The sequence below is a fragment of the Narcine bancroftii genome, chromosome 3, assembly GCF_036971445.1.
Source record: "Narcine bancroftii isolate sNarBan1 chromosome 3, sNarBan1.hap1, whole genome shotgun sequence".
Classification (NCBI taxonomy): domain Eukaryota; kingdom Metazoa; phylum Chordata; class Chondrichthyes; order Torpediniformes; family Narcinidae; genus Narcine; species Narcine bancroftii.
Window position 1 is genome coordinate 114410380 of NC_091471.1, and position 27832 is coordinate 114438211.

Sequence of the window (27832 nt, forward strand, 5' to 3'; positions counted from 1 at the left end):
TAGAGAAATGAGAAGAATCGAGGGTTTAAACCTGGGCTATGCAACTCAAAAACATGCACAAGAAATTAAAGAAGCAGAAGCAGGAGAAAGCCATTCAGTAAGATTAGGGTGACCTTTAATCTTAGCACCAATTTTTTGTGTTAACCCTATTTCCACTGATTCCCCTAAAATCAAAACATTTTTTGGTCTTGAATATACTTAATAATGAAGCTTCCATAGCCCACTTTGGTAGTAGACTCCATAGATTTGCCACCCTTTGGCTGTACAAATATCTGCTCAACTCAGTCCTGTGTGGCTGATTCCTTATTGTGACATGGTGCCCACTGGATCTAGACAGCTGAGGCAGGGACAAAGTCAACTCACCTTGTCAGAGCTTCTTAAAACTTTGTACATTTCAATGAGACTGGCTTTGGTTGCTTGCGCTAAACACATAGCAGCTGTGCACTGTATTCCAATTTTGAAATTCAATTCCACTGAAGAGAATAGAATTGCATCTTCAAAGCAGAATAAAATGCAAAACAATTGCAATAGATGCGCAGTTAACGGAGGTGAGTGAAGAGTGTGATATGAACTACCTGGCCTCAAAGTGCAATCCAATTAAATATGATTCTGTATAATAGGAATGGGGGGAAATTTTGACTAGCAGACTATGTGACATACTTCTTGGCTTGTAGTTGTTTTAAAGTCAGAGCTTTTGCAGACAAATTCAAAATCTATCATAATGAAAGCCACATAAAAAGTTTCATAAAATAACCAAAAAAAATTGTTCTAAGTACATTCCTTGTGTTGCATCAGCCAGAAAATAATAGTTTTTAATGCTGGTGTGATTTTGTTCTATGACCTACCTAATTGTATTTTGTTGATTCTGGTTTGTACTATGTATCTACTGGTACTATTAGAAATATCTTCAACAATTTTAAATCTAACTTCATCAAAATCAGCTACTTATTACAATAATCTAACTTTTGGAATTGCCCCAATTGAGAATTGTGTTGATTTTAACAAATACCTTTTTCTAAATCATGCTTTGCTATTAAGCAATCAACAATCTTCATTTTTAATTGAACAAAATACAATCCTCTAAACAAGGTTTGAATCCACTTGAAGCCAAGCTGGTCGTGATTTACCTGATTCACCTGACCAGATCGGTGTAGCTTACACAATTATCCTGGGTATAATCACATCACTTAAGATTTTATACCTGTTCCTTTCTGGAATGAACAGATATCACCAAATGGGAACACCTATTTGTTGCTAACCAACACCATGTGTGGAAATACAACAATACAAGGATAGGTCATATCTAGAACATGTTTCCAAAATAAATAGTTTCGTGACTAAGATATCTGTCTGATTGTAAATGCAGTTTTAGCTCTTTATGTTTACTGTATGGCTGGTGAGCTGATTTCCTAAATACACACCAAAATAATTTGTAGTGTTAATCGAACAATACAGAGCACAAACTATCCAGAATGCTGCTTTCCACAAAATTCATATTTAGCAACATTCAGTTTTGATTAAAAACACTGACCTTAAATATTCACTCTTCTTTTCCTCACAGGTGTTGCGGGCTGGCTGCCTATTTTTAGCATTTTCTACATTTATAGATGGGAGAGATACACTAAAGTTAGAGATGTCACAATGACTGTCAGGAAGAATTTACATTGAAAGCTGCTTCCGCATGACTTTCATCAGAGATTTACATTTTAGAACCAGGGACCATCACAATACAGAATGAGGCCTTTTAACTCACAAACTCCCTGCTAGCTCTTTGGCAATTAATTTTATGGATCTCAGTACTCCTTTCTTTCCTTTAACTCTCCAAGATTCATCCAAAATCCAAAAGCTCTTGATGGCTCTATTTTCACCACCTTTACTGGCACCAAGTTCCAAATCAAAGTCACCCTCAAACTTTCTTCTCACAACCTTTTATCCTTTACTATAACTTACTCCCCATGATCTTCGAACTATCCGCCTATAGGAATCACTTCCCTCGATCTACTCTGTGTAAACCCATCGTGACCTTCGACTCAAAAGAGCATAGTCTTTTTTTTCCTCCCGGGTAGGAGAGTCTAAAACCAGAGGGCATAGATTAAGGATGAGAGGGGTAAGATTAAAAAGGGGCCTGTGCAATACTTTCTTCATCCAGTAGGTGGCAGATGTTTGGAATGAGTTTCCCAAGGGAGTTCTAGAGGTAGGTACTGTACAATTGTAATTTTTAAAAGACATTTCAACAGGCACGTGGCTAGTAACATTTTAGAGGAATATGGACTGAATTCAGGAAAATGGATGACCTCATGTCGACTTGAACCAATTGGGACAGAGGGCTTGCTCAATAAGATCATCACTCTTCTCTGCCAATTCTCCTCTTGATCTTCCATGGTCTTTTTATATATATAGCAAATTCAACTTCTTAACAGTCTGGACCCATCAAATTGTGCACAATGCAAACAAACATTATGAAGTTCATCTTCAACAGCTGAAATGGTCATTGATGACAAAAAAATTTTGGGAGGAATCAAACCATACTCGGACCACATTCTCGAATTATCACCCTAAATATAACTTTCCCAGAAATCTTTGCCTAACAAATTCAGGTTTTTTTATTTATAAAGTAAATACTTGTGGAATGGTCAGAGCACAAACCGTTCACATTGCCAACTTCACCTGAATGCACGTTAGAATGAGAACAACGACATTCCAAAGGTGTAAAAATTGATGTTATGAGCTGTTTTTCCCCAGAGAATGTCAGGAAATCGCTCTCTTCACTGTGCTTGTATTTTAAAAAGCGTAATTTCTTTATTTAAAAAGGAGAAATTAGAAAAATCAATAATATGTTCTTTCCTCTTATAAACTGATCAGATATCAGGTCACCTTTTAATTTATTCTTTCCAGGTCCAAACACCACTTCCTTGCTAATAATTAAAGGATGACATGGTAATGCCCACTTCAAAATGGTCTGAAAACAAACCACATCAATTATTTGAGTCAGGAGTAAAGTTAACAAAGAAAATCAAAGGCTGGAGTAAACCATTTACTCAGAATTCTTAAGAGGTAAAACATTATGCAATTCAGTTAATATAACTGCACTAGCATGCCAAGTGTCAGCCAGAGGAACAACGTTGAGAAAAGCTGTAGCAACAAAATAAAGAGGAAGGTTTGAAATGGAAACATTGACTTTACTCCTGAGTCATCAGTCCCCTTGAAATAGCAAATTCCTCTAAATCTGAGTGATTTTAAAATTGCACTCAGCATATTAAAATATGTTTTATGTATACACTTCTCTATATGCAACCACAAAAACATGGCTTAACTTTCGGCTGTGAAGTTCTGAAATTTGTGGTCTATTTGTAATGTTGAACCTGCTTTATCGGGACAGTAAGGTTGCTTTTTGGTAGGTGCTGTCTCCTGTGTTTCACTTGAATCAGAGACTGTAATTGGGCTATCCCTGGCAAAAACCTCAATGGATTCTCTCCATATACAGTCTGCTGTGTACTTGCACATGAAATTGGCACGCTTCGGCCTGATGTGGTGAGATGAGTTACTGAAAATCTGGCGACTGTTCGAAGTGGCTATTTTAATTTTTAAGGCAGCATCAACACGATCTACGACCGTGTACGTTCCAATGCTGCCATCATCAAAACCTAGAATGATATTCAGATGCCGCTGTGACAGATTCAGAAAAGCTGGGGTCTTGTAGAGGGTGCACGCTCCAATATTTTTTCCATCAGCCAACCTGACAACGATTAAGCTGGATGCAGCCCCATTCTCAATATCATCGCTGCAGTTTCTAAAACAGATGTACACCAGGTATCGGCCATCGCGTGATAGTTTCTGACGCCATATAATTCCAGTGGCAGGAACGAGGCGCAGCTTTCCATTATGCAGATCCATGATGTTAATGTTGTCGTCACCACGTGACAAGATTCCCAGTTTTCCATTAGGAGAGATCTGAAAATCGTCCAGGTTTCTGAGGAAGTTATTGGGAAGCTGCACACGTCTGCACACTGCTTCCTCCGTCACACTCCAAACAAACAGCGTTTCAGTCGATGTAATGAAAACTACGTAGTCCGGAGAATCAGGGATCAGCTTGAAATTGACAATGGCTGTCCCATCGTCACAACAGAACTTCTTTGTGACACTTCCTGTCCACAAGCTGACAGCCAGCAATTTGTTTTTTGAGACACCAATTACGAAGGTGTTAGGATATGTGATAAATGCATTCTGCATGGGAACCAAAATATTGCAAACTTTATGGCCAGTGGACAGCCTCCACACCCTGGAGATACCTTGGTTACAGAGTGAGACTACAAACTGATCATTGTGTGTTATCAGAAGCTGGGATATCCTCTGCCCATTGATGCGGAAGATGTTGTCTCCACTAATGGTGTGCCAGATATACTGGCTGCCTTTATCATCTGAAGTGACCATCAGGTCACCTGATGATGTGAGGACACAGTTTTCCACAATGCTCTCATGTTTAAATACAGCTTCGATGTATCCTGTGTTAAAACTCCATTTATGAACAGATTCTGAGCCATCCAGTGTGTAAATCAGCTCACCTTTGCCTGGCAGGAGAAGGTTTTGAATTGCATTCCCAGTTTTGTCAATGTTTGAGATTGCTGTTATTATGTCTATATCCCACACAGAGAGAATACCATTGCTAGTCAAAGACAGCAGCAAATTGTGTTGATTTGATTTAACCAGCTTTACAATGGCTCCTGATACTTCCTGCAAACTTGCCATGCACTGTCCGGTATCTCGCCGCCACACAAATATCGATGACATATGCTCCATTGAAGCAATAATTGAGTCACCAGTTTTTGAGAGGACAGCTGATATGAAACGTTCGTTGCGTTTTGCTTTGAACTTTTCGGCTACCTTCCAGATGCAGGTGTCCAGCACCTCAATGCTGAAAGTCTTACAGATGAGGATTGCACTTTCATCTTCTGACAGCTCCAAGCTCACCACTTCGTTGACTTTACCTCTGCAATCAAAGTCCTCGATCAGTTGAGGATTGGTAATTTCATCGATATTCCAGACGGACAGGCTGCCCTCATTATCAATCATCACCATTTCTTGGATTGCAGCCAGAATGAGAAGAGATTTTACATACCCCCCAGAAAATTCTGATGTCACCGTGGAGAGCTTTTCACCACTTCCCAAGAGGAAAATAGTGGTTGTGTTCAAGTACTGTCCACAGAATGCATACAGTCCATCTGGAGAACATTGGACACAAGTAACTTCATACCAGCAATGGAATTGGTAGAGTGGCCACCCGTAAATTAAATCAATCACATGCACGTCTTTACTTCCCTGCAACCATGCAAGGGCATGATTTATTGATAAAGTGAAACTATAAATAAAACAGCTACCTCCATTTGCAGTGCAGTGCTTGGAACCCTTGACCTCCACCTCTGATAACTGGCATGAATTATGATTGTCGTATATCAGTAGTGTGTTTTTTGTTGTTGATACCACCAGGTATTTTGCATCATGTGAAAGCTTCATCCCCAACACAGCTGAGTTTGCGGTGGTGATTTGCCGAAGAATCTGTCGGGTCTCCACGTCCCAGGTTGTAATGGAGCCATTTTCCAGTGCAGCAATGATCACATTCGGGCTTGATGTAGGCAGCACATCGATCACTTGGGCATGGCTGCTGGTCAGTGGCAGTCGCTCAGGGCTGTACATCACATCCAAGGAGGAATGCAAAGGCACAATTGAGCAGTACTTTGGGCCGTCTTTGTCACACTCTAATAAGAGGTGCCTCAGCTTTGGCAAGGAGCTAATGATGGGCAAAAGCCTCTGCTGCAGCTCAGCGGACAGTGAGCTTGGGTTCTTTGAAACTTTCAACTTGATGCTTCGCAGCGTCCTTGCCAGAAACTTCAGTTCTTTCTCCTGTGAGTAATTGTAGGCAAAATCTATGTCAGAAAGGACTTTGTCAAGGTGACCAATTTTGATCATGGTATACAGCCAACTGAAATTCATTATGACACTATACATAAGGTCATCTGTCCTCTCACTTCTGGTCAGGTGGTGCAGCAGCTCATTGCTTTTCCGATGATTCACAAAAAAGATGTCCGGTTCCAGTGGATTGCACTGGAAGACCCATGGTTGTTCAGGGACTTGCCTGTCAAAGGTTTTCTCACCAGTCTGCTTCTCATCACTAATGCTTTTATTGCTGTGATCTACAGGTCGGACTTGACCTTGCTCAGCATGAAAGGACCGCCCTCTCCCCCCTGACCACACTCCTAGAAAGTAATCTGCCAAGATGCTGTGCATTTCATGTACCTCTTCCTCGCTCTGCAAGTACAGTTTCTGAGCGATCAGCTGAAGATGGCGATTTGCCCAAACCAGAATTGTGACGCTTCTCACCTGCCTTTCCACCAAGTATCCACAGAGCTCCTCCTTCAACCTTGCGATGAAGTAATATGGGATCCGCAGTGGATTCTGAAGCTCACACTTTCCTGTGATTTCATTAAGAACATAGTTATCAAGTGAAAGAACATCTTCCAATTCCATTTCACTCAGTCCGGTTTTGGCCATTGTGATGAAACCAAGAGCTCTTGATACCAATCTTGATCCACACTTATTTTCAAGAGACGAGAAAAGGTGCTCAATGTTCTCATGTACTGTTCCACAAAGTGAAGTGTCATCAACATCCTTGTGTGATCTCCACTGCATGACCTCGTGGTAAATGAGATTAACAAACATGGGTAGAGTGCACTTTGACAGAGCTTCATTGACATAGATCTGCTGACCTGAGGTGACCTTTCTTTTCACTTGAAGAAGCTGACACTTCAAAATTTGGCTGCACACTTTCCTGTCACGCTGTGGCAGTTCAATATAGTTATCATCATTTTGTATCAAGCACCTCAGCTTTTGCAAAATGCCATGCTTGTTGGGCAGGGTTGACAATACGACACGGACCGAGCGAGGAAGATGAATGGGAAGCCACCATAATTTGCGAGCTTCCTCGCCATCTGACAATTGTTCCAGAGCATCAAAAATTAACACCAGCGGCCGATGAAAAGATGACTCATTCAGTAGGTTTATGAATAATTCCCTTAGGTCATGTATTTTTTGAGGATAACTGTGTATGAGACATCGATAGTTAATGGCCAATTGTTCACAGAGACTTTGCAGCAAGGTTTTAAGCTCTGTACTTAACTCAGTTGTTCCCAAAAATCTTACAATTATAACTGGATCAGAATCGGAGCCCATTTCCTCCTGAAGCCATGAATAGGCCTGAAATTTAAAATGGTATTATAAGATTTGAACTAATAGTTCAGAACACGTAAAATTATTTAATGTTCATTTTTATTACATAATACTGTATATGAACAGTTGGAAAACACACATTTAATATAATTTATTTGCTGGATGCAGACAACAAATACATCTAAATATTAAAAACTGCAATGTAACAATTTATAGTTTAGTCTGTTATGATACAAACTATCAAAAAAAAAACTTGGGTGGCTGGAATCTCACTTTAATGGAGCCCAAACAAATTTTCATACATTTTAAATTAACTGAAAATTTGAATATATGCCAGCTGATTTTCCTTGAGAGGAAATCCTGAGTTAGAAGTTCTAGGATAAAGTCCACTGTGATATTTCTGTTCGCCTGACAGCACAAGAACAGATACAGAGGATATAAAAGTAACAGCAAGAGGTGACCATTCAGTCTTACATTGACTCTGCCATTTCAATTCTAATTTCCCATTCTTTGATTACACTAGTCTCCAAAAATACACCCATCTCTGTCTTGAATAAAGTCAACTTTTAAACATTAGAGATCCATGGTAAAATGAATAGAATTGTGGAAAAACTTGCCATCTTTTCAAACAAATTCTCCACAATCAGTCTGAAGAAGCTGATCACTTATTCGGAATCTGTGGCACCTAGTTCTAAACTCTGACAGTGCAATCATGCTCTGAGCATTTATACAATCACCCTCCAAAGAAATTTATATTTAATTGAGATCATTTTACCTTTTCTAAGCTTCAGGGAGTCTCAAGGACTCAGCAAACAAGGACTGAACATCCATAGCACTCCTTCCAAGGCAAGGAAATGCTTCCTTGGCATATACAGCACTCCAGATTTAGCCTCAACACTGCCCCATTTTAGCACTTCCCATTTTCCATTTGTACTCTTATCCCTTTGTAATTAATTTAAATATGCCATTTTCTTTCCTAATTGCTTGCTGTATCTGTTAGTTCTGAAAGAGGCATCCAGATTCCTCGGAATTACATCATTATCCAGCCTTTCTTCTCGTGTAAAATATCCTATGTTTCTGTTTGGAGCACTTCATGTTTCTCCACCCTTTAATCCACTTTCCATCCTTGTGCCTGTCCATTGACACATTCATATACCCTTGCAGCCTTTTTCATCTTCCGCACAGCTCATTTTCCCAAGCAACTCTGTACAGTCAGCGATAGTACATACATTACTCACCTAAGTCATTTATATAGCTTTCAAATATCTAAGATCCAACCATCAATCTTTGCCATATCTCACTCGTTACAGCCTGATGATCTGAGAAGGATCCATCCATTTCTATTCGCCATTTCCTATCTGCTAACCAATTCTCAAATCATGGTAATATTTTACCTTCAATTTTATGAGCTCCTTCATGAGCCACCAAATTCAATATTCTTGAAAATTCTTTGACCATAATATACCCAAGGTTACTCCAATTCACTCTGCTAATTACAACCTCAAAAAATTTGAGCAGATTATGAAGCATGATTTCCCTTTCATCAATTAATGTTAAATATATCGAATCATATTAAAACATTTTGACTACACTGTAATGATGTTTCTGATAATGGATTCCAATATTTTCCCAACTACAAACAATAGGTGAATTGGTCCCTTTCTTGAATGGCAGGACTTTGTTTCCTCCTTCAAATACATGGGGTCCATTACAAAATCTGTGAAATTCTGGAAGAACAAGTCCAATGCACCCACTACCTTTGTGGCTACTGAAAATCAAAGAAATAGTTGAAGAAGATCAGATGCTTCAAAGCTAACATGAAAAAAAAATAACATTTTTAACTTTATTAACATATTACTTTAACTTATTGTACATTATTTTTCTGGTTTTCAGATCTATTTTCAAATTAAAATGACTTCAATTGCTAATGGACATCTCTGATCATGAGTGGAAATGGGATTTGCTGCACAATTAGTCTGAAGACCAACAGGACTGCCACTGAATGTTGTTTATAGATGCTCTGCTTTGCAAGCACCTGAAGCAGCCACTCCTCCAGGACATGAGGAGTTGGATGATTGAAGAACAACTGCTGACATCTGGTGGGGGGAACAAGAGGGACAGGTAAATAATACATTCAAGCACTGGAGGTCATGTGACAGCCATGGAAAACAATGGGCAGTTGATGTTTTGGGCCTCAGCTCTTCATCAGTAATCAAGAGGTGTAAGCTGGATTTGACATGATGGTGCAATACTATGTAAACTCATATATAAGTTGTGGATGGGAGCATATTTTGCCAGAGATAGGGAGTCCAGACCTGTGCACAATATTCCAGATGCTGTCTCACCTTATATAATTGAAGCAGGACTTTTCAGTTCTTGTATTCACATACTCTTGCAATCATGATCACCTAATTTTCCAAATTGCCTGCAATATCTGGACATCAGCATTCAGTGATTGGGGCTTTGTGCAAGTAAGATTAAAAAGGTAACAGTGAGGAGACTCAGCCACAGATAAGTGTTGGGACCATTGCAGAGAGAGACGGAGCAAGGACTCGGTGACCAGAGAATTTCGGGACAGGGCTGTGTGCAAGGAAGTTTAAAAAGGGAGTGGAGGACAGTTTAAACATTAAACAGAATGATAATTGGTTGGAGTGAGTTCTACAGATAAGGGGCAATAAAATGAAGGGAAGCTCAAGCAGAGCGGCCAGTGAGTGCCTTAGTGTAGGATGGGACTTTGAGGCTTTGGCTTGTGATGTTTCGGCGAGAAGGCATAGGTGAGGAGCAGGTAAGACTTTTGCAGTGGTTATATAAAAGTCACCAAATGATAGCTAATTAAAAAAAGTTGGGATGTAAGATCAGGTGATGTGCTGTAGCTGCATGATGTGGGAGCAGGTGGACCCCATTGTGATTCCTGATGTATGCAAAAGACAGGAAACTACAGGACAATTAATTTAACAACTGGTGGGAAAATGCTTGAAGCTATCATTAAAGAAGAAGCAGTGAGGCATCTGGAGCTAAATGGATCCATCAGGTGGGTGCAGTATGGATTTAGCAGAGGCAGGTCCCATTAAACAAAATTACAGTTCTTTGAGGATATAAAAATGAGTGTAGTAGATAGAGGGGAGAAGGTAGGTGTTTATTTGGATTTCCAGAAAGTGTTCTACAAGGTGCCACATAAAAGACTTCCAGAGAAGATAAGAATGCATGAAGTTGGGTATGATGTATTATGACAGAGGATTGATTAATAGTTGGGGTACAGAGGTGTTTTCTGGTTGGCAATTGGTGGTGAGTGGGGTGCTGCAGGGGTAGGTGCTGGGCCTTGCAACTGTTCATGATGTTGATAAACAATCTGGAAGAGGGGTCAGATTGTAATATATCTAAGGGTGCTGATGTCACTAAATTGAGTCGAAAGCAAATCGTGCAGAGGGTACGGAGAGTGTGCAGAGAGATGTAGATAGGTCAAGTGAGTGGGCGAGGATCTGGCAGACGGTGTACAATGTTGGAAAATGTGAAGTGATCCACTTTGGAAGGAAAAATGGAAGATCAGAATATTATTTAAATGACAAGTACATGCTGCCATGCAGAAGGACTGGGGAGTGCTTATTCATGAATTACAAAAGGTTGGTGTGCAGGTCCAGCAGGCCATCAAGAATTGCTAGAGGGATTGAATTTCAGAGCAGGGAGGTTATGCTGCAACTGTACAAGGTACTAGTGAGGCCACATCTGGAGTACTATTTGCATTTCTGGTCTCCTTATTTGAGGAAAGATGTACTGGCTTTGGATGCGGTCCAGAAGAGGTGCATCAGGTTGATTCCAGGGATGAAGGTGTTAGCCTATGAGAAGAGATTGAGTCATCTGGAACTGTACTCGCTAGTATTTAGAAGAATCAGAGGGGATATGGAAACATCTAAAATTATGAAAGGCACAGATAAGATAGAGGTAAGTGAGTTGTTTACATTGGTATGGGAAACCAGAACTAAGGTATGTAGCCTCAAGATTCAGTGTAGTAGATTTAGTTCAGAGATGAGGAGGAAAGAATTTTCCCAAAGGGTGATAAATCTGCCTCATCAATGTCTTATGCATTTCTAACATGACATCAGCTGTGGAATTCCATGCCCATTGAAGCAGTGGAGGCAGTCTCAGTAAATATATTTAAGACCAGGTTGGATAGATTTTCACATAGTAAGGGAATTAAGGGATATGGTGGAAAAGGCAGGTAGGTGGAGATGAGCCCATCATCAGATCAGAAGGGCGGCATGGTTGGTGAAGGCTATCACCGTGCCAGTGATCGGGACTGGGGTTCAAATCCTCCACTGACTGTAAGAAGTTTGTACATTCTCTCCGGGTCTACATGGGTTTTCCTGGGGGATCTTGTTTCCTCCCACCGTTCGAAACATATCATGGGTGTAGGTTAATTGGGTGTAAATTGGGCAGAATTGACTCATGGACCAAAATGGCCTGTTACCGTGCTGTATGTCTAAATTTTTAAATTTAAGATCAGCTGTGATCTCATTGAATGGCGGTGTAGGCTTGATAGGCCAGATGGCCTACTCTTGTTCTTATTTCTTATGTTGGTTCTTTGGGTTATGCTTATCTAGGTACACATGACACTGAACATTTTTCTATCGCTCATCATTTAAAAATCATTTTAATTTCATTTTTTTTCTCCCAAAGTCATGATCTTATTTTATTCAACACGATGTTCCATTTGACATGCCTCCTCCCACTCACTTTAACTGTTTATATTCCCCTCAGAGCACACACTGCTCTCCAGAGTTGACAAATTGGATATATTTATCTTGATTGCATCCAAATTGTTGCAATCGGTTGTGAAGACCTGGGTAGGGGTCACCCAGGATTGATTCGAACAGCACCACATGAGTTACAGCTCATGTAAAATTACCCAATTGTTTCTTCTATTTCTTCAATCTAAGCCATATGCCACTAATCTTATGTGGGCCTTCATCAAAGGTCTTCATATATATCACCAACCGTTACACCCTTCACTGTTCTGCTAGTTAGAAATTCGAAACAACATCACTAGTATTATCAAAAAATAATGTCCCTTTTGTAAATCCATCATTGTTCTGCCCAATCCGATTTTATTTTCCAAGTAAAAACACAATACTGAGAAAATCAGCAGGTCAAACAGTGTACTTTATATTGCAAAGATATATAACCAATGTTTCGGGCCTGAGCCCTTAATCAAGTGCCCTTTAAGCGTTTTCTTTAGAATATATTCCTGCATTTTCCTTTCCACCGATATCAGGATAACTGGTCGATAGTTCCCCGTTTTCTCCCTTCTTCAACCAATGCATCTATGATCAAAATAGCTCGTCTTTCACACCATAGGATCAGGTGGTCTTTGAAGGAGAGAATGTGAGCAGTTTTGAGCTCTATCTAAGGAAACATTTGCTAGCATTGTAGGGGGCCAGAGAATGATCCTCGGAATGAAAGGATTATCATATGAGGCATGTTTGAGGTTTCTGGGACTATACTCCCTAGAGCTTACCTGACTTTGAAACCTATTGAATCCTAAAAGGCCTAGATAGGATGGATGTGTTTCCCATGGTGGGGAGTCTGGAACCAGAGGGCAGAGCTTCACAGTACGAAAAAGTCCCCTTGGAGCTGAGATGAGGAGGAATTTCTTTGCTTAGAAGGTTGCGATGAATGGTCATTGGGAATATTTAAGGTAGAGGTAGAAAAGTTCTTCATTAAGAAGGGAATCAAAGGTTATGGGGAGAAAGCAGGAGAATGGGTTGAAAAAGGTAGTAAATCAGTCATCCTTTTGGATGAACAATGGGGCAAATGGCCCAATTCTGCTCCTATGATCTCTTTGAAATGTATATAATTCTTGGAGGATTTGACAAAGGTAACATCCTGATAATGCTTTCTCTGGCTGGGATGCCTATTACCAGGGATCACGGCTTCAAGTTAAGGGGCAGCCATTGAAGGCAGAGATATAACTAATTTTTTCATTCCATATTAGATTTTTACACATTTAGGTATTGAGAGAATTGAGAGATATTGAACTGGTGCAGGAAAATAGAGCTGAGTTCAAATGTCTGCCATAATCTAACTAAATCCCAGAGCATTTGTGGTGACTGAAAGATCTTACTCTGATTTCTTCTGTTCTTACATTATTTTGAATGTTATCCTCCTGAGATTTTTTTTTACAGGAACGACAAAGAGTGGTTAGAAGATTCATCTATTGTCAAACCAGGTGGAAAATTAGGATTTAAACATACAAATCCATATAGTCTAACTGGTGTTAAACTTACATACACTATCTGAAAGTGGGATGTTTTAAATTCTGACTTTGCAATTTACTTATTTTTTTTAAACATTTGAGACAAAATGATTAAAAAGGATAGTCCAAGTAGACTTTGGTGGATCATATTAAATAATGAGATATTAAAGCACAGAAGGAGATAAGCTGCTTTTACCTGTTGTGCCACCTTTGCCAGTAGAAGTGTTTTGCCTGTGCATGGCCCACCAGATACCACAAGTGGGTTTACCTGTCCTGGTTTGCAAGGCAGGATGTACTTGTTTACGAGGTTCAAGGCCTCACATCGGTATTGGTAGAAAGAGGCGTACATTTTACAAAGGGATAAATGCTGCAGTACTTCATCATAAAGTGCATCTGTTTCAATGTCAAAGTTCTGTTGAACCGTAGATTGGATAATGTCAATCATATCGTCATAGAACTGTTTACAAAGGCCTTCAACATAGTGGTTCTCTACATTCTCAGAATATCCAAGTTTCATATCGCAGTGGGTAATGGATGTGTACACTCTCAAGTTGGAAGAGGCAACAATTGTAGGAATAAACTCATCCCTGAGTTTGACGAGTTTTTCACTCGCAATTGGATCTCGTGTAAATTTTCCATTGACTTCTATGATGTCCATATATCGTCCCATTTCTGGATTCTTCACGTGACGGTCAATGTTAGCAATTTTTCTGATATAACACACACACTTCTTTAGAAATGCTGCTGTTTGATTTCCCAGGGCAAACTCAAACTCATCTTCAATTGCTTCATGGAAAGAGAACCAACAGCTCATTATTTTTTTGAGTAAGATATCACAAGACAAGACATTTGTGAAGGTGAACTTTACTAACTCATGCAAAATACTCAATTCCACAGAGGTCTTTAGAAAGTCACACGATGCCTCCTGCTGTTCACTCTGCATTTGACTTAAATGGAAGGTCCTCTATTTAAATGAAAGATTATTATTTTTGTGGACATCCCGAATTGACTTGAAAACAAGGCAAATCAAATTCCAGAAAGAACATGATCTGGTATACAAAGAATTCAAAGCCTAAAATTAAAACTAATAGAGGACACCATATTGTGCATTGTAAGTCATAATTACATGTTAACCAATACAATGTTAATGAAATCTTGCTAACTTTTACAGTCAGAGTCGTACATCACTGAAACAACCCTCTTGCCCCATTCCAGCACTCATTTACACTCACCTACATTAATTCTATTTTATTCTCCCCTCATTCACAGGTATTTAAATAGCATGATGTCATTTTTGGACATGGTCATGGTATTTTGAGATTATTTTGGTGGTGTTTTTCACTGCTATGGATCAGAATTCATGCTCATTTCCCTGTCACCCACCACCTTCATGGGCCAGAACACTAACTCTACAAATAGAAGATCAATTATAAGGTGAAATAGCTAATAAAAAAATCCAATATACTTCAATAAAATAGTCAACATTTTGGTTCCTTCTTCAATGAATGATAGTGAATTTTTCCCCAAGGGTTAAAAAGACAGTATATTTGACATTAGCAGTAATCACATTTAAAAAATGAATATGACAGGAGTCATGTCAAATGACTTTCATTGGTTCTTTTCATTGGTTTTGCTGAATGTAGGTTCTTGAAAGGGAATTATTTGCTGATTTATGAAGGAAAATAGAAGAAAGGAATTGATTAGGAAGCTACCTGAAACAGCTGGGAGACAGGAAAGGTTAAACTATGTCTTTTGTACTGTTAATATCCCTGGTTGTAAGAATGAGAAACACACAGCAGAAAACTTTTAAATCTTTGAACTTCCAAAATGCTTTATTAACTTAAACCTACAACATGATTTTGGTCATCAGAATAGGTTTCATTAATAACTTGTAGCAGAAGCTGAGTTTGTCTCAATCCTCACATATACCTGTACCCATAACTTATTTTTAACATTGAGAGTCTTAAAAATTTGCTTATTGGTCTAATACCTTTTATGATGGTTTTGATTAACATTTGGTTTGTTGACAGGCAGTTCATAAGTGTCCAAGAATTCAATTAAATTTAAATGACTTTACTGATCAATAAAGGTATTCTTTGAACTACAAACTCTAGCTACCAATTTCATTTTCATTGTTGAATTACAGTAAAAAAAAAACCCGGTATCTGGCACCTATGTAAATTGGTAGTTGCTGGATAAGTGAATTTTCCAGTTGCTTAAGATTAGGTGTTGTGTGATTGGTGAACTAACAATTAGGGGGTGCAAATTTTAAACTTTTGGATTTTTTACCTATTTATTTTCCGTATTTTATTTTGCTAGTAGCTTGAATTCTGGAAAACAGGAAATTTTATTGTGGTTGTTTTGTGGTAAATTCTTACCTGAACAGAGATACTTCTTGGCTTTAGAACTATGCATTTTTCCTCGTTGTTGCAGTAAGTTTACAGCAGTTTTTAAAACTTTCTTGATCTCTTCTGATATTTCCTTCCATTTCTTGGGGTTAGGAGAGTTAACAGTTCCATCTGTCTATATAACACAAAGTGTGAGATATTATACCAATTTCATACAGAAATATCACTAATTTCTGAGAGTAGCTTGAACTTCATTTCTTGAAGTGTGAAGTATGCAAGTTAAACCAATAAATTGGACTGTGTCAAATGTCATTTTTAGCATCAAGCTCTTAAAAATCAACTTTACCTGGAACAGATCACACTTGGGATAATTTCTGTTTGCAATTCCTCAGAATTAATTTAGGCATTTCTGTTAACATGGGCAACTTTCCAGCATCAAGTTCATACCTACTAATACTTGTCAAGCATGATTTTGCCCAAACCAACTGGTGTTTTAGCTTAAAGCTCCACACAATGATTGTTATTGAACAGTCTCATGGAAAACAGGAGCACATTGTAACTTTTTATCGCTATTTTTCAGGACTGACTACAGTGTACACAGACTCCTGCCTAAATCCACAGGTGATTCAACAACTTCCTATCTTTCAGTTTTCCAGTATACATTATTGGAGGTTTTTGGAAACAAGTGACACAGAAAATGTTTAGAGTGAGAGTGAGAGAGTGTGTGTGCCTGTCTGTCCAAGGAATATAAACCCAAATTGTTTCCACTTTCTTGAGAAGATAACCCTCTCATCCCAAGAAAGAGCTTGGTGAATTTCCTTGGATTGCATCCAATGGTACTATTCAGGTAACTGTGCACAATGTTCCATGTGTGACCTCACCAACACCCTATACAACTGTAACAAAACCTCCCTCTTCTTAAACTACAACCACTTTGCAATAATGGCCAACAGCTGATGTGTTTCCATGAATAGAGCAGCTGTGTTGGCTGCTACACTGAAGTGAGAGAAGTCTCATCTGGAATTAAGTAAGTGGTGTTTCCGTGCTGGTTTTCTGGATATAAACCACAAATACATGATTTCAAAAGTTTTTCAATAGATTTTCACTTTGGCTGAGAGAACCAATTTTACTCAATCATGATACTTCATTTAAAATTGGCTTGGCGATCTAGGATTTCTAGATTACCATTCAGTCATTCTGTTTGAATGGATGCCTTTAAAAAGAGGATCAGGATAGGCTTGAATGCCCATTGCTGGCACCCTATGGTTGCATTGTATGAAGCTATGATTTGCTACTGAGATGCAGAGGTGGATTTGACAGAGATGGTTTCCCTGTAACAGTCCATTTGATCATGTTACTTAAACTGGATCCATTTGCTTTGAAGGTATTGGCTCAGTTTTCACAAACGTTTTTGCTCCTCACCTTGGGTGCTGTCATTGTGGAGTCTTTGTGACCATTTTGGTGTTCTGGCTTCCTCCCACAGAAAAACTGTTGGTACTAGATAGCTAACCAGTTCAGTAAATTACAGGTAACTAAGTGAGGCTATGGGGATGAAGGGAGTGGTCTGAGAGCCACCATTGACTCATTGGGTTGCATGGCCACCTTCTATGCTGTATGGAGATATGAGAACTATGTGTGGATGAAAGGGGAAACAAGCTGTCATTAGTGTCTGCTAAGATTGTAATTGTAGACTGATAGTTCCTTAAACCATGCAATGTGGCTTTATCATTTTCCACAAAGATATTTACTGCAAAAATTCAAATCATTTGATCCACAGTTCAAAATTAAGTCCATGTTCAGGTGAAATACAAAGGTCATTTGAATGGAAATAATGTGCTGCAGGTGTCATAAGGCTGAAGATTAGTGCTTTGCATGAGTGTTTAGAGCAGTGGCTTTCAAACTTTTTTCTTTCCACTCACATACCACCTTCAACAATCCCTATGACATCGGTGCTCTGTGATTAGTAAGGGATTGTTGAAGGTAGAATGTAAGTGTGAAGGGAAGGTTAAGAACCACTGCTCTAGACCCAATTGTTACTGACATATTTGCTTGAGAAAAATTGTCATTGGTCCATTTCCTTTGGAGTTATGACACATAACGAGTCAATTAGGTACAATTAAAACAGTGGTTTTCAAACTTTTTTCTTTCCATCCACATACCACCTCAAGTAATCCCTTACTAATCATAGAGCAACTATGGCATTGGGATTACTTAAGGTGACATGTGAGTGGAAAGAAAAAGTTTGAAAACCACTGCTTTAGAACATAGAATTTGAAGTCTTAGAAACCCAATGGTGTGGAGCAAGCATAGCCATGATATTGCTGAATGACCTTGCTCTGCCAGAGAGCAAAATCATGGCTGATCTTCTATCTCAACATGATTTTCTTGGCAATCCCATATTGCATAATAGCCTTAAAAATGATCAGTCTCTTTTTTGAACTAATCCAGCGACTTTGAGTCGACCACTCTCAAGGCAAAAAATTCCAAAATTCATGAGCTTCTACGTCAAGAAATTTGTCCACATCTCCATCCTAAATGGCCTACATCTTATTCTGAGACCTTTACCCCTGGTTCATGAGTTCACAGCTTGCAGAAAGATCCTTCCTGCACCCAGCCTCTGGAGCCCTGTAATGTTCTATTTGGCGCTCTGAATAATAGAATACCATACTTTTCACTCTACATTCCATGTTCCACTCTCTTGCCCACTCACTCCTCAAAGCCTTTTACACCCTCCTTCTGGTTGTTGGGACATGGGCAAACGTGGAAAAATGACATTCGATGACTTTAGTCAAATATGGTATTTGTATATTCCTCATTTAATTATTTTAAAAGTGGCACAGCATACATTCTAGTCCTCACTCTATGTGGTAGCAACAATGCTGAAAGGTCAAATATAAATTAATTGATTTGATTCAGCCTTTACCTCTACATGCAGAAGTGGCTCACTCACCATGATTAGCAAGTAATGAGCATTTTTAAATTCTGTCACTGGAGCTGGGCACCACCTACCAAACCAACATTTACTTGCCCAAATCTGACTGCATTTCCAGGTCAATTCAGAGGTCAGTTAAGAATCACACTGCCAGTCTCATCATTCTCCAACTTGTGAAAACTTGCTCTTTCTTTTTGTTTGTATCATCACAGGGTGGTTTTACTTGGTGTTGCTTCCTTTGGTTTTTTATTTCTCTTTCATTTGCATTATCTGCACTGCTGGGCATGTCCCAATAGGACAGACTATGCAACACTACCTGGACTTTACAACTTTAATCAGACATAACACAGACAAATGATCATAATAGCTGGATCATTTCACCCTATTACAGAAATTGCCCATTGCTCTCCCTCACTTTCTCCGCTAAGTAGATTAACTTGTTTTCTCTCTTTCCATAGGGTGTCACTCGACTTCTGAAACAGATACTTTATTCTGTCACAAAAGGAGGGTACCAAGTGGGGAAAAAAATAGACTTTCAAAGAAGTTTTCCTAACCTTCATTAAAAATTTATGGAAGTTCCTGACTCATGACTATTCAAAGAAGAAACTTAAGCCCATTTCTCACAAGCACCCAGATGCTTAGAATAAATAAACTATCCCAGCTCCAACATGCTATCCACCCCTATCAAACACCTTTTGTAGCTCTCACATTGACAATCTAGGAATTCACAGATCCACAATGGAACCAAGTCATCCTCAATCCTAGGGGATTGTTGAATATAGCAGATTACTGAAACAAGCATTACATTCCAGATTAAGTTAATCTGAATTTCAAAAGGGAAGGTAGTTATGTGGGATTTAAACTTAAATCTCTCATTCAAACTTACTTGTTTGGTTACATAACCACTATGCAATCATATTCACAATTATTCTCTATTATATCTTTGATCTTTCTGCCAACAGTGGTCAAGTTTCTCATCAGATGCATGGGATCCGATTCTCTATGCAGCACTTCCGTCAAGTGCATAGTTTAGCGCAGATCTCAGAGAAACTAAAACATTGTTAATGAGCAGAATATTTTAATAGTTCTTTCCAGTGCCAAGCCTCCCAATCAATTGTAGTTAAATTGTACATTCTAGGAATGCAAGGAAAACACATGAAGAACTTTGGAAGACATTCAAAATTATTCAAAACCAGGGGGAAAAAAACCACAATGAAAGCATTTGGAATGTTTCAGAATATTACCACATTCTGGTAATTTTTCAGCATTTCAGACTTTCGTTTGAGGTAGTATGTTGGTGGGACAGAGTTTTCATCTCTGCAGTACCATTCCTCCAAAACTCTTGTATCCAGCTGCGCCTCCACAGCAGCATCCAGAATCATCTCAAATTCAGAAGTCTCAACCTCCCCGGGGATGCGAATGCTGCCATACTTTTCCCCAAACAGTCCCTGTGAAACCACGAAGAGGACAGCATGTTATTGAAGTTGCAATGGGACGACCCGAGACAAACAAATGATCTCACTTCATACTCTTTGCAGGATGGGTGGATTCATTATTTGCAATTAGTTTATAAGAGCATTTATCACTCTGGAACATAGTGGGGTCAGGGGTGTAATATCCAGTGTCAATAATTCTAAAAGAGCTGCTGATCAAACTTGGCATTGTCCTTTAAATGATGGCAAAAAGGACCACTCGCTGTGTGAAGATGTTGCCACTTTACCCATGATGGTACTGATAAAACAAACTATTACAATTCACAGAAAAGCATTTTAAATAGCATAGGAACCTATTTACCTATGGCTCAGCTACCTAAATGATACTGATGGGACATTAAGGACAAAGGACCTCAACTATGGTGTAGCAGTTAGTACAAGGACTTTACAGTGCCAGCGATCGGGACCAGAGTTTAAATCCTGCACTGACTGTAAGGAGTTTGAACGTTCTCTCCGTGTCTGCATGGGTTTTCCCCAGGGGCTCTGGTTTCCTCCCACCATTCAAAATGCACCGGTGGTGTGTTAATTGGATGTAAATTGGGCAACATGAACTCGTGGGCCGAAATGGCTTGTTAAATTAAATTGAAACCGTTAAGACTGGTATTGACTGCAATGCAAGTGGCTGGCATGAAAAATTGTTAAGGGCATGAATCCTACTCCTCCCTTCTCCCCATCATTCCCAACCATCAAATTATCCCACAGATGGAAGAGAAAGTGAGGAATGGAAATCTGGTTCTCAGTGTACTCTCTATGGAGCCCTAAGCACCATACATGCATAGTACTCCAAAATTACATGGTGGACTTCACAACGCTACTTTATGATGAATCCAGCATGTACAATAGAGGGCGATTTGTGGGAAAGGATTCACTCAAAAACTTCAATCTTGAGTCCTCCCTTCTGGACTGGGAAGTGTGTAGGTGGTGGGTAGGGGTGGAAACCTGCTGGTGCACCAGTCTGCCAGCCCTGCCACCAGATACCACTGCTGACTGCTCACTGGCAGAATGAAAGCATGTGCCACCTACCCATCAAGTGTAGTGGTACAATCATTAAAGATATCTGAGATAATTTCAAGCAATGCTATGCACAAGAAACACAGAGAAGATCCTGGTATGCACCTTTTAAATGATTACTGCAAACCTTAAAAAAAAACCCATCTCTGCTCGTCACATTGTGCTGCTACAAACAACCTATGAAACCAACACCTTGCACTTATATAGCACCTGTCACTCCGAAAATTTATTCCAGGACATATCTGGTTTCTACTAGATGGAAATGCTCCAAAAGCAAGACAAACTCTCTGTCACACCCAGTGCACCTGAGGTTGATACCAACAGCTAGACTTCGGTTGGCAGCGATTACAGCCAGAAGCTAAGAGGATCCAGGGAAAAATATAGCAATACATGCTCATCAATTAGCCCAAAATGCCATTGTATAATTATTTAGTTGTCCAAAATAACACACCAAATTTATTTAATAAAGAATGTAACTCAAACTGTGACAAATCGAGAGGAAGCACATGGTTATCTGCCTTTGGATATGAGATGAGATCCTTTTTTCATATTAACCAAAGTACTGTATTCTGAGTTTATACTCTTCAAAAAAAAAATAGCAATTGATAAAACATTTCATTAATGAATTAGATTTGTGAGTTCCTTCCCTGCTGATCAAAGTGAATGAAGCAGGCTGAATAAATGAAAATTTGTATGCAGGATTATGGAACATTGTGGGAAATTAGGTTTGCATATCTTGAAATGTTTATGCTAATTAAAAAAACATGTTTAGAAAATGACCTAGAAAGAAGACTCTGGTGAATAAAAACTGGCAGCCTACAAACATTCCACTAGGTGCCAGTCTAAGCAGACTTTAAATTGGCACACTGATTCCTATCTAATCAATATCATTCTTTTGCTGGACCATGGAAAATATAGATTCACTTGCATGGCAAGAGAGCAGATGAAATGCATGTATTAACTTTCAGTTTAATGAGAGCCTCCAGGAGCTGGGGGCTATCATCCATCAAACCAAGTCCACATAGAAGGGATCAGGGAGGGGGCGTGGCGAGATGGCGTAGAGACTAAATGTGTAATCCCGGTCCTCTCTGGTCAGACTTTTAAGTATCCGTTTTTTAACCCTTTATTTTTAATTTTAAAATTTTAATTTTTAGTTTGATATTTTGGTGAGCCATTATGGCTACTAATGTAAAAAAAAACTAAGTTTCAGTTACAAAAGAAAATATATTTTTGAAGTGCAGAAGAAATGGGGCCTAAACGACTTGAAGCAGCCTCGGATTCGATTTCAGCGATCCCCAAGCCTCAACGATCACCGGTGGGGACAAAAGTTAAAGTAACGGCCACTCACCAGTCTCAAGATGGCGCTGGTTCAACCCGTTTTGCGGAGGAAGGAGTGCGCTCCTGAGAAGTGGGGCACGAGCCTGGAAGCTTGTTATAAAGAATAACCTCGTTGGAAGAGATGGGAGCGCGGAGGAAGAGAACTGTGATGCTAGACACGCAGTCTATAGCGACTGCGGGCTTGAGTACTGCTGCTAATTACGGAGGATTCCGTAATTTTACTAAAAAAATGGTCTGTGGGGGGAGGACAGCGACGACCCCCTGAGGAAGTCGGGGGGTCGTCGTTGGGTGTCCAAACTCGCAGCAAACCTAGAATGCTGCCTTTTGAAGTACAACTAGAAGACGACTTACCTTACTCTACCAATGGAAATGGAAGAAGAGCTGGAAGAAAGTGAGTTACAAATTGCGGAACCGGATTCTGCATTCAAAATTGCATCTCAACTGTTTACACGATATTTGAAGGTATTGCTTCTTATTTGGATATCATTACTGGTCAATTCAACCAGCTGGTTCAAATGAATACTGATATGAGCTCAGACCGAACTGTGGTTAAGGCAGAAGCTAAAGAAAATTGGGAAAACTTTAAAAAATTTGAATCTTCCTTTTCTGAATGTAAACAACAGGTACCATCCAATACAGAAACAATAATAAAGGTGGAAAAATCAGTTAAAGATTTAGAAGCCCAGGAAAGAGAATTAACAAAAAAAATTAGACTATTTGGAAAATCAAAGCAGAAGAAATAACGTGAAAATTGTGGGTTTGCCAGAAGGTACAGAAGGTCAAGATCCTGTCAAATTTTTTAAAAATTGGATTGCCTAGATGTTAGGGGAAGAGTCTTTTCCTGATGGATTGGTATTGGAAAGAGCACATAGAGGTTTAAGAAGAACACCTTTACCTGGTCAACCCCCAAGAGCTGTGATAGTTCGTTGTTTGAACTGTTTGGATAGAGAGACAATTCTTCGACTTGCAGTTCAAAATGCAAGACAAAGGCAATCTCCAATGATGGTTCAGAATAGTAGAGTTTTCTTCTACCCTGATTTGAGTCAAGATGTCATCAGACGCCAACGTGAATTTAATCCAGTTAAAGATGTTTTATGTCGTAAAGGTTACAAATTTGCTTTTCGTTACCCTGCTGTGTTGAAAGTGTTTTATGGAAACTATCAGTCTCAATTCTTTGAGAGTGAGCATGAAGCAATGGTTTTTGCTAATTCGCTACCAGATGTCAGAGGACAAAGAAGTCTACCATTATCTGCTAAAAACAAATCTGATGGTCTTAGAAATGGGAAAAATGGCAAAAATGGAAAGAACGGGAATGGAAAGAGTTCATCTACTCTTGAAATGAGTTCACCATCTGGACTGGAATCTCAAGGCTGATTTTTTTTGTAATATGTTAATATTTTTGATTGGCTGGCTGGGGATGAGGGGATTCCACTAATTTCTTTGTTAGTCTTTAGTCACTAGTGGGTAATCCACACCCAGTTTTTTTAGGGAGTTACTAACTTTTGGTAGTTTTTTGGGTTTTTTTTTCTTATTAACGAATATTATTTTTATTTGGAGGGCCTATGTACTTTAATTTGGGGGTGCTATATATGAATTTTTTTTCTTTCTTTGTTATTATTAATTTTGTGATTATTTTTGGTATTTAGTAATTGTACTAGATATGTCAAATTTGAAATTTGCTACTTTTAATTTTCAGGGATTAAACAACCCGATCAAGCATAAGAGAGTTTTGGCATATATCAAAAAGATGAAAATTGATACTGCTTTTTTACAGGTAAAACATTTGAATGAAAAAGAAAGTATGAAATTGAAGAGGGACTGGGTTGGGCATGTGTTTTTTTTCTTCATTTAACTCTAAAGCTCAGGGAGTAGCAATTTTAATACATAAAAAATTATCTTTTGAATTACAATCAATGGAAATGAATGCAGGACGTATTCTTAAATTGAATTGTAAGATTTTTAATGAATTTTACTCAACATTTATGCACAGAATGTGGATTATGAAGCATTTATTTTGGATGCATTTTTGCTTCTGGGACAGGTAATGAAAATGTTCTGGTTGGAGGAGATTTTAATTGTGTTTTGGAACCTTTATTAGATAAATTTCCAAAAAATGTTAAAAAATCCAAAATGGCAATTCAAATTCGAACTTTGATGAAAGATCTTAATTTAGTGGATATATGGTGACATCTTAACTCAACAGAGAAAGATTTCTCTTTTTATTCATTTAGACATGAATCCTTTTCTAGAATTGATTTTTTTTAGTATCGGCACATTTACAGGGGAGAATATCACAAGCAGAATATAAAAGTCGGGTAATTTCAGATCATTGTTGTATTTTACTTATGAGAGTTCTGAAAAATTTTGTGCAGCTTCTCGTTGGAGATTCAATACGACGTTAAAAAAAGCGGAATTTATTGATTTTTTTAAAAAACAAATCAATTTCTTCTTGGAAGAGAATGTTAATTCCATTCAGAGTAAATTTATATTGTGGGATGCTATGAAAGCTTACTTGAGAGGTCAAATAATTAGTTATGCCTCTAAGGTTAAAAATAATTATTTGACCGAGAGCCTTGAATTAGAGAAACAGATTGTTGAATTAGAAAAGGAATTTCAGAGAGATGTGACAGAAGATCAGAAAATAGAGTTATCTAGATTGAAATTGAAATATAATACATTGCAATCTTATCAATTTGAATGCTTGATTAATAGATGTAAACAATGCTATTATGAATGGGGTGAGAAAGCACATAAGGTACTTGCATGGCAGTTAAAGAAAGAACAGGTATCAAGGGTTATTAATGCAGTCAGACGAAACTCGTGGGATTAATGATGAGTTTTACTCATTTTATAAGAAACTATATACTTCTGAGGAAAAACAGGAGAGTGGATCAATTGATTCCTTTTTATTGATTTGCAATTACCAGTATTAGAAGAAGATATATTGGAGCTCGAGGCTCCTTTTACTGATTTAGAAATTAAATTGGCTATGTTGGAAATGCTGAATGGAAAATCATCTGGTGATGATGGGTTTTCGGTTGAATTTTATAATGTATTTTATGATGATTTATCTACAGTGTTTGTAGATGTGATGCGACAGATTAATGAACATTTTGATTTTCCTGAATCATGCTCTAGTGCCTTAATTACTGTAATTCCTAAGAAGGATAGAGATCCGTTGAAGGTGTCTTCATATAGACCAATTTCTTTGTTAAATGTAGACTATAAAATAATAGCTAAGGTATTAGCGAATTGATTGGCTAAATTTTTACCTAAATTGATACATGTTGATCAAACAGGTTTCATAAAGAATAGGTATGCTTCAGATAATATTCTTCGAGTGATTAGTTTGATTAATAAATATTGACAGTGCCCTGACCATCCGATGGTAATATCTCTCGATGCAGAAAAGGCTTTTGGTATAATTGAGTGGAATTTTTTATTTAAAGTTTTAGAGAAATTTAAGTTTGGTCCTTCTTTTATTGGTTGGATTAAAGCTTTATATAATAAACCAATAGCCAGGGTATTGACAAATGGTCAGATCTTGGAACCTTTTAAATTAACTAATTTAATTTGACAAGGTTGTCCTTTGTCTCCAGCTTTGTTCGCGTTTGTAATTGAACCTTTAGCACAGCTGATATGACAAAATACACAGATACAAGGTATGAGAGTTTTAGATGAGGAGTATAAAATTAATTTATTTGCTGACGATGTATTGATGTATTTAACAAAACAAGTTCAGTCACTTTTACACTTGAAGGAGTGTTTAACACAATATGGATCATTGTCTGGATATAAAGTTAACTGGGAAAAATGTGAAATTTTACCGATAGGTGAAGGAGATTATTCAGTTTATAAGAATATTATTAATTTGAAGTGGACTGATCGAATTAAATATTTGGGTATAAATGTGGATGTTGATTATCAGTCTTTATATAAATTAAATTATGTACCATTAATGAAAAATATCAAAGCTGATTTGATTAAGTGGAAGGATCTTCCTATAAATTTAATTGGAAGAATAAATACAATTAAAATGAATATCTTTCCAGATATACAATATTTGTTTCAGTCAATTCCATGTTTACTTAATAAGAATTTTTTCTGAGATTTAAATAAAATGGTTAGGGAATTTTTATGGAAGGGTAAATTTCCAAGAGTAGCTTTGAATAAGTTAACTTGGAAATATGCATTAGGAGGATTACGTTTACCACATTTTCAAAATTATTATGAGGCAGCTCAATTTAAATTTATTAGTTCTTTAATGAATTTGGAACGGCCCCCTAGTTGGGCTAAAATTGAAATGGCGAATATTTTTGAATTTGAAATACATCAATTTTTGTTTCAGTGAAATTTAAATTTATTACAACAATATAATGTGCCTAAACTAAAGCATTTAATGAAGTTATGGATGAAGAAAAATAGAACGATAGGTTCTAAAGGCAAATTATTGACTTTAACACTGTTATATAATAATCAACTTATTCCTTTTTCAATGTATAATCAATGTTTATTACATTGGAAATCTAAAGGTATAAAAAATTTGGGGGATTGTTTTAAAGAAGGTAAACTTTTATCCTTTAATCAAATGAGGGAAGATTTTGGTATTAATGAGAATTCTTTATTTGTTTATTATCAACTTCGATCTTTATTAAAACAAATATTTGGTAGAGATATGACTTTACCTAAATTGACTAAATTTGAATCTTTTCTTGTGATTGTACCAAAGAAGGGATATATTTCATTGATGTACCAAATATTACAGGAGAGTATGGAAAAAAAGGGATGGGATAGATCTAAGATTAAATGGGAAAAGGATATTAATCTTAATTTTTCTGAGGATGACTGGTTAGATATCTGCCATGATAGTGTTACTAGATTGATAAATGTTCATTATGCAATGGTTAATTACAAATTTTTACATCAATTATGTTTAACAACTGAAAAGTTAAAATAATATGGTTTTAGTGAATCAGACTCTTGTTTTAGATGTGGTAATTCGGTTGGAACATTTTTTCATTCTGTTTGGTTATGTGTACATATTCAATCTTTTTGGAAAGCAATTCAATTGTTTTTGGAACATTTGTATAAGATTAAATACTTCTAGACCCGACAATATTTTTGTTGGGTAAGTTGAAGCCTTTAAAAGATTTGGGATTAGATAAATTTCAGATTGCTTTTGTATATTTAGCTTTATCTGTAGCAAAAAAATGTATAGCAAGTACATGGAAAAATGCTA

The 27832-nt window shown here is 37.8% G+C and overlaps 1 protein-coding gene across 1 annotated transcript in view; it reads right to left on the reverse strand.

Moving 5' to 3' along the window:
- Positions 1-3309: 3309 nt before the first annotated feature.
- Positions 3310-27832, reverse strand: part of LOC138757508 (NACHT and WD repeat domain-containing protein 2) — a 150018-nt gene continuing 125495 nt past the window's right edge. Inside the window, exons 6-9 of the mRNA XM_069924980.1 lie at positions 19996-20199; positions 15850-15961; positions 13668-14257; positions 3310-7248 (exon numbers count right to left, since the gene is read on the reverse strand). Coding sequence (XP_069781081.1) covers positions 3310-7248; positions 13668-14257; positions 15850-15961; positions 19996-20199 — 4845 coding nt within the window. The remainder of the gene's footprint in view (positions 7249-13667; positions 14258-15849; positions 15962-19995; positions 20200-27832) is intronic.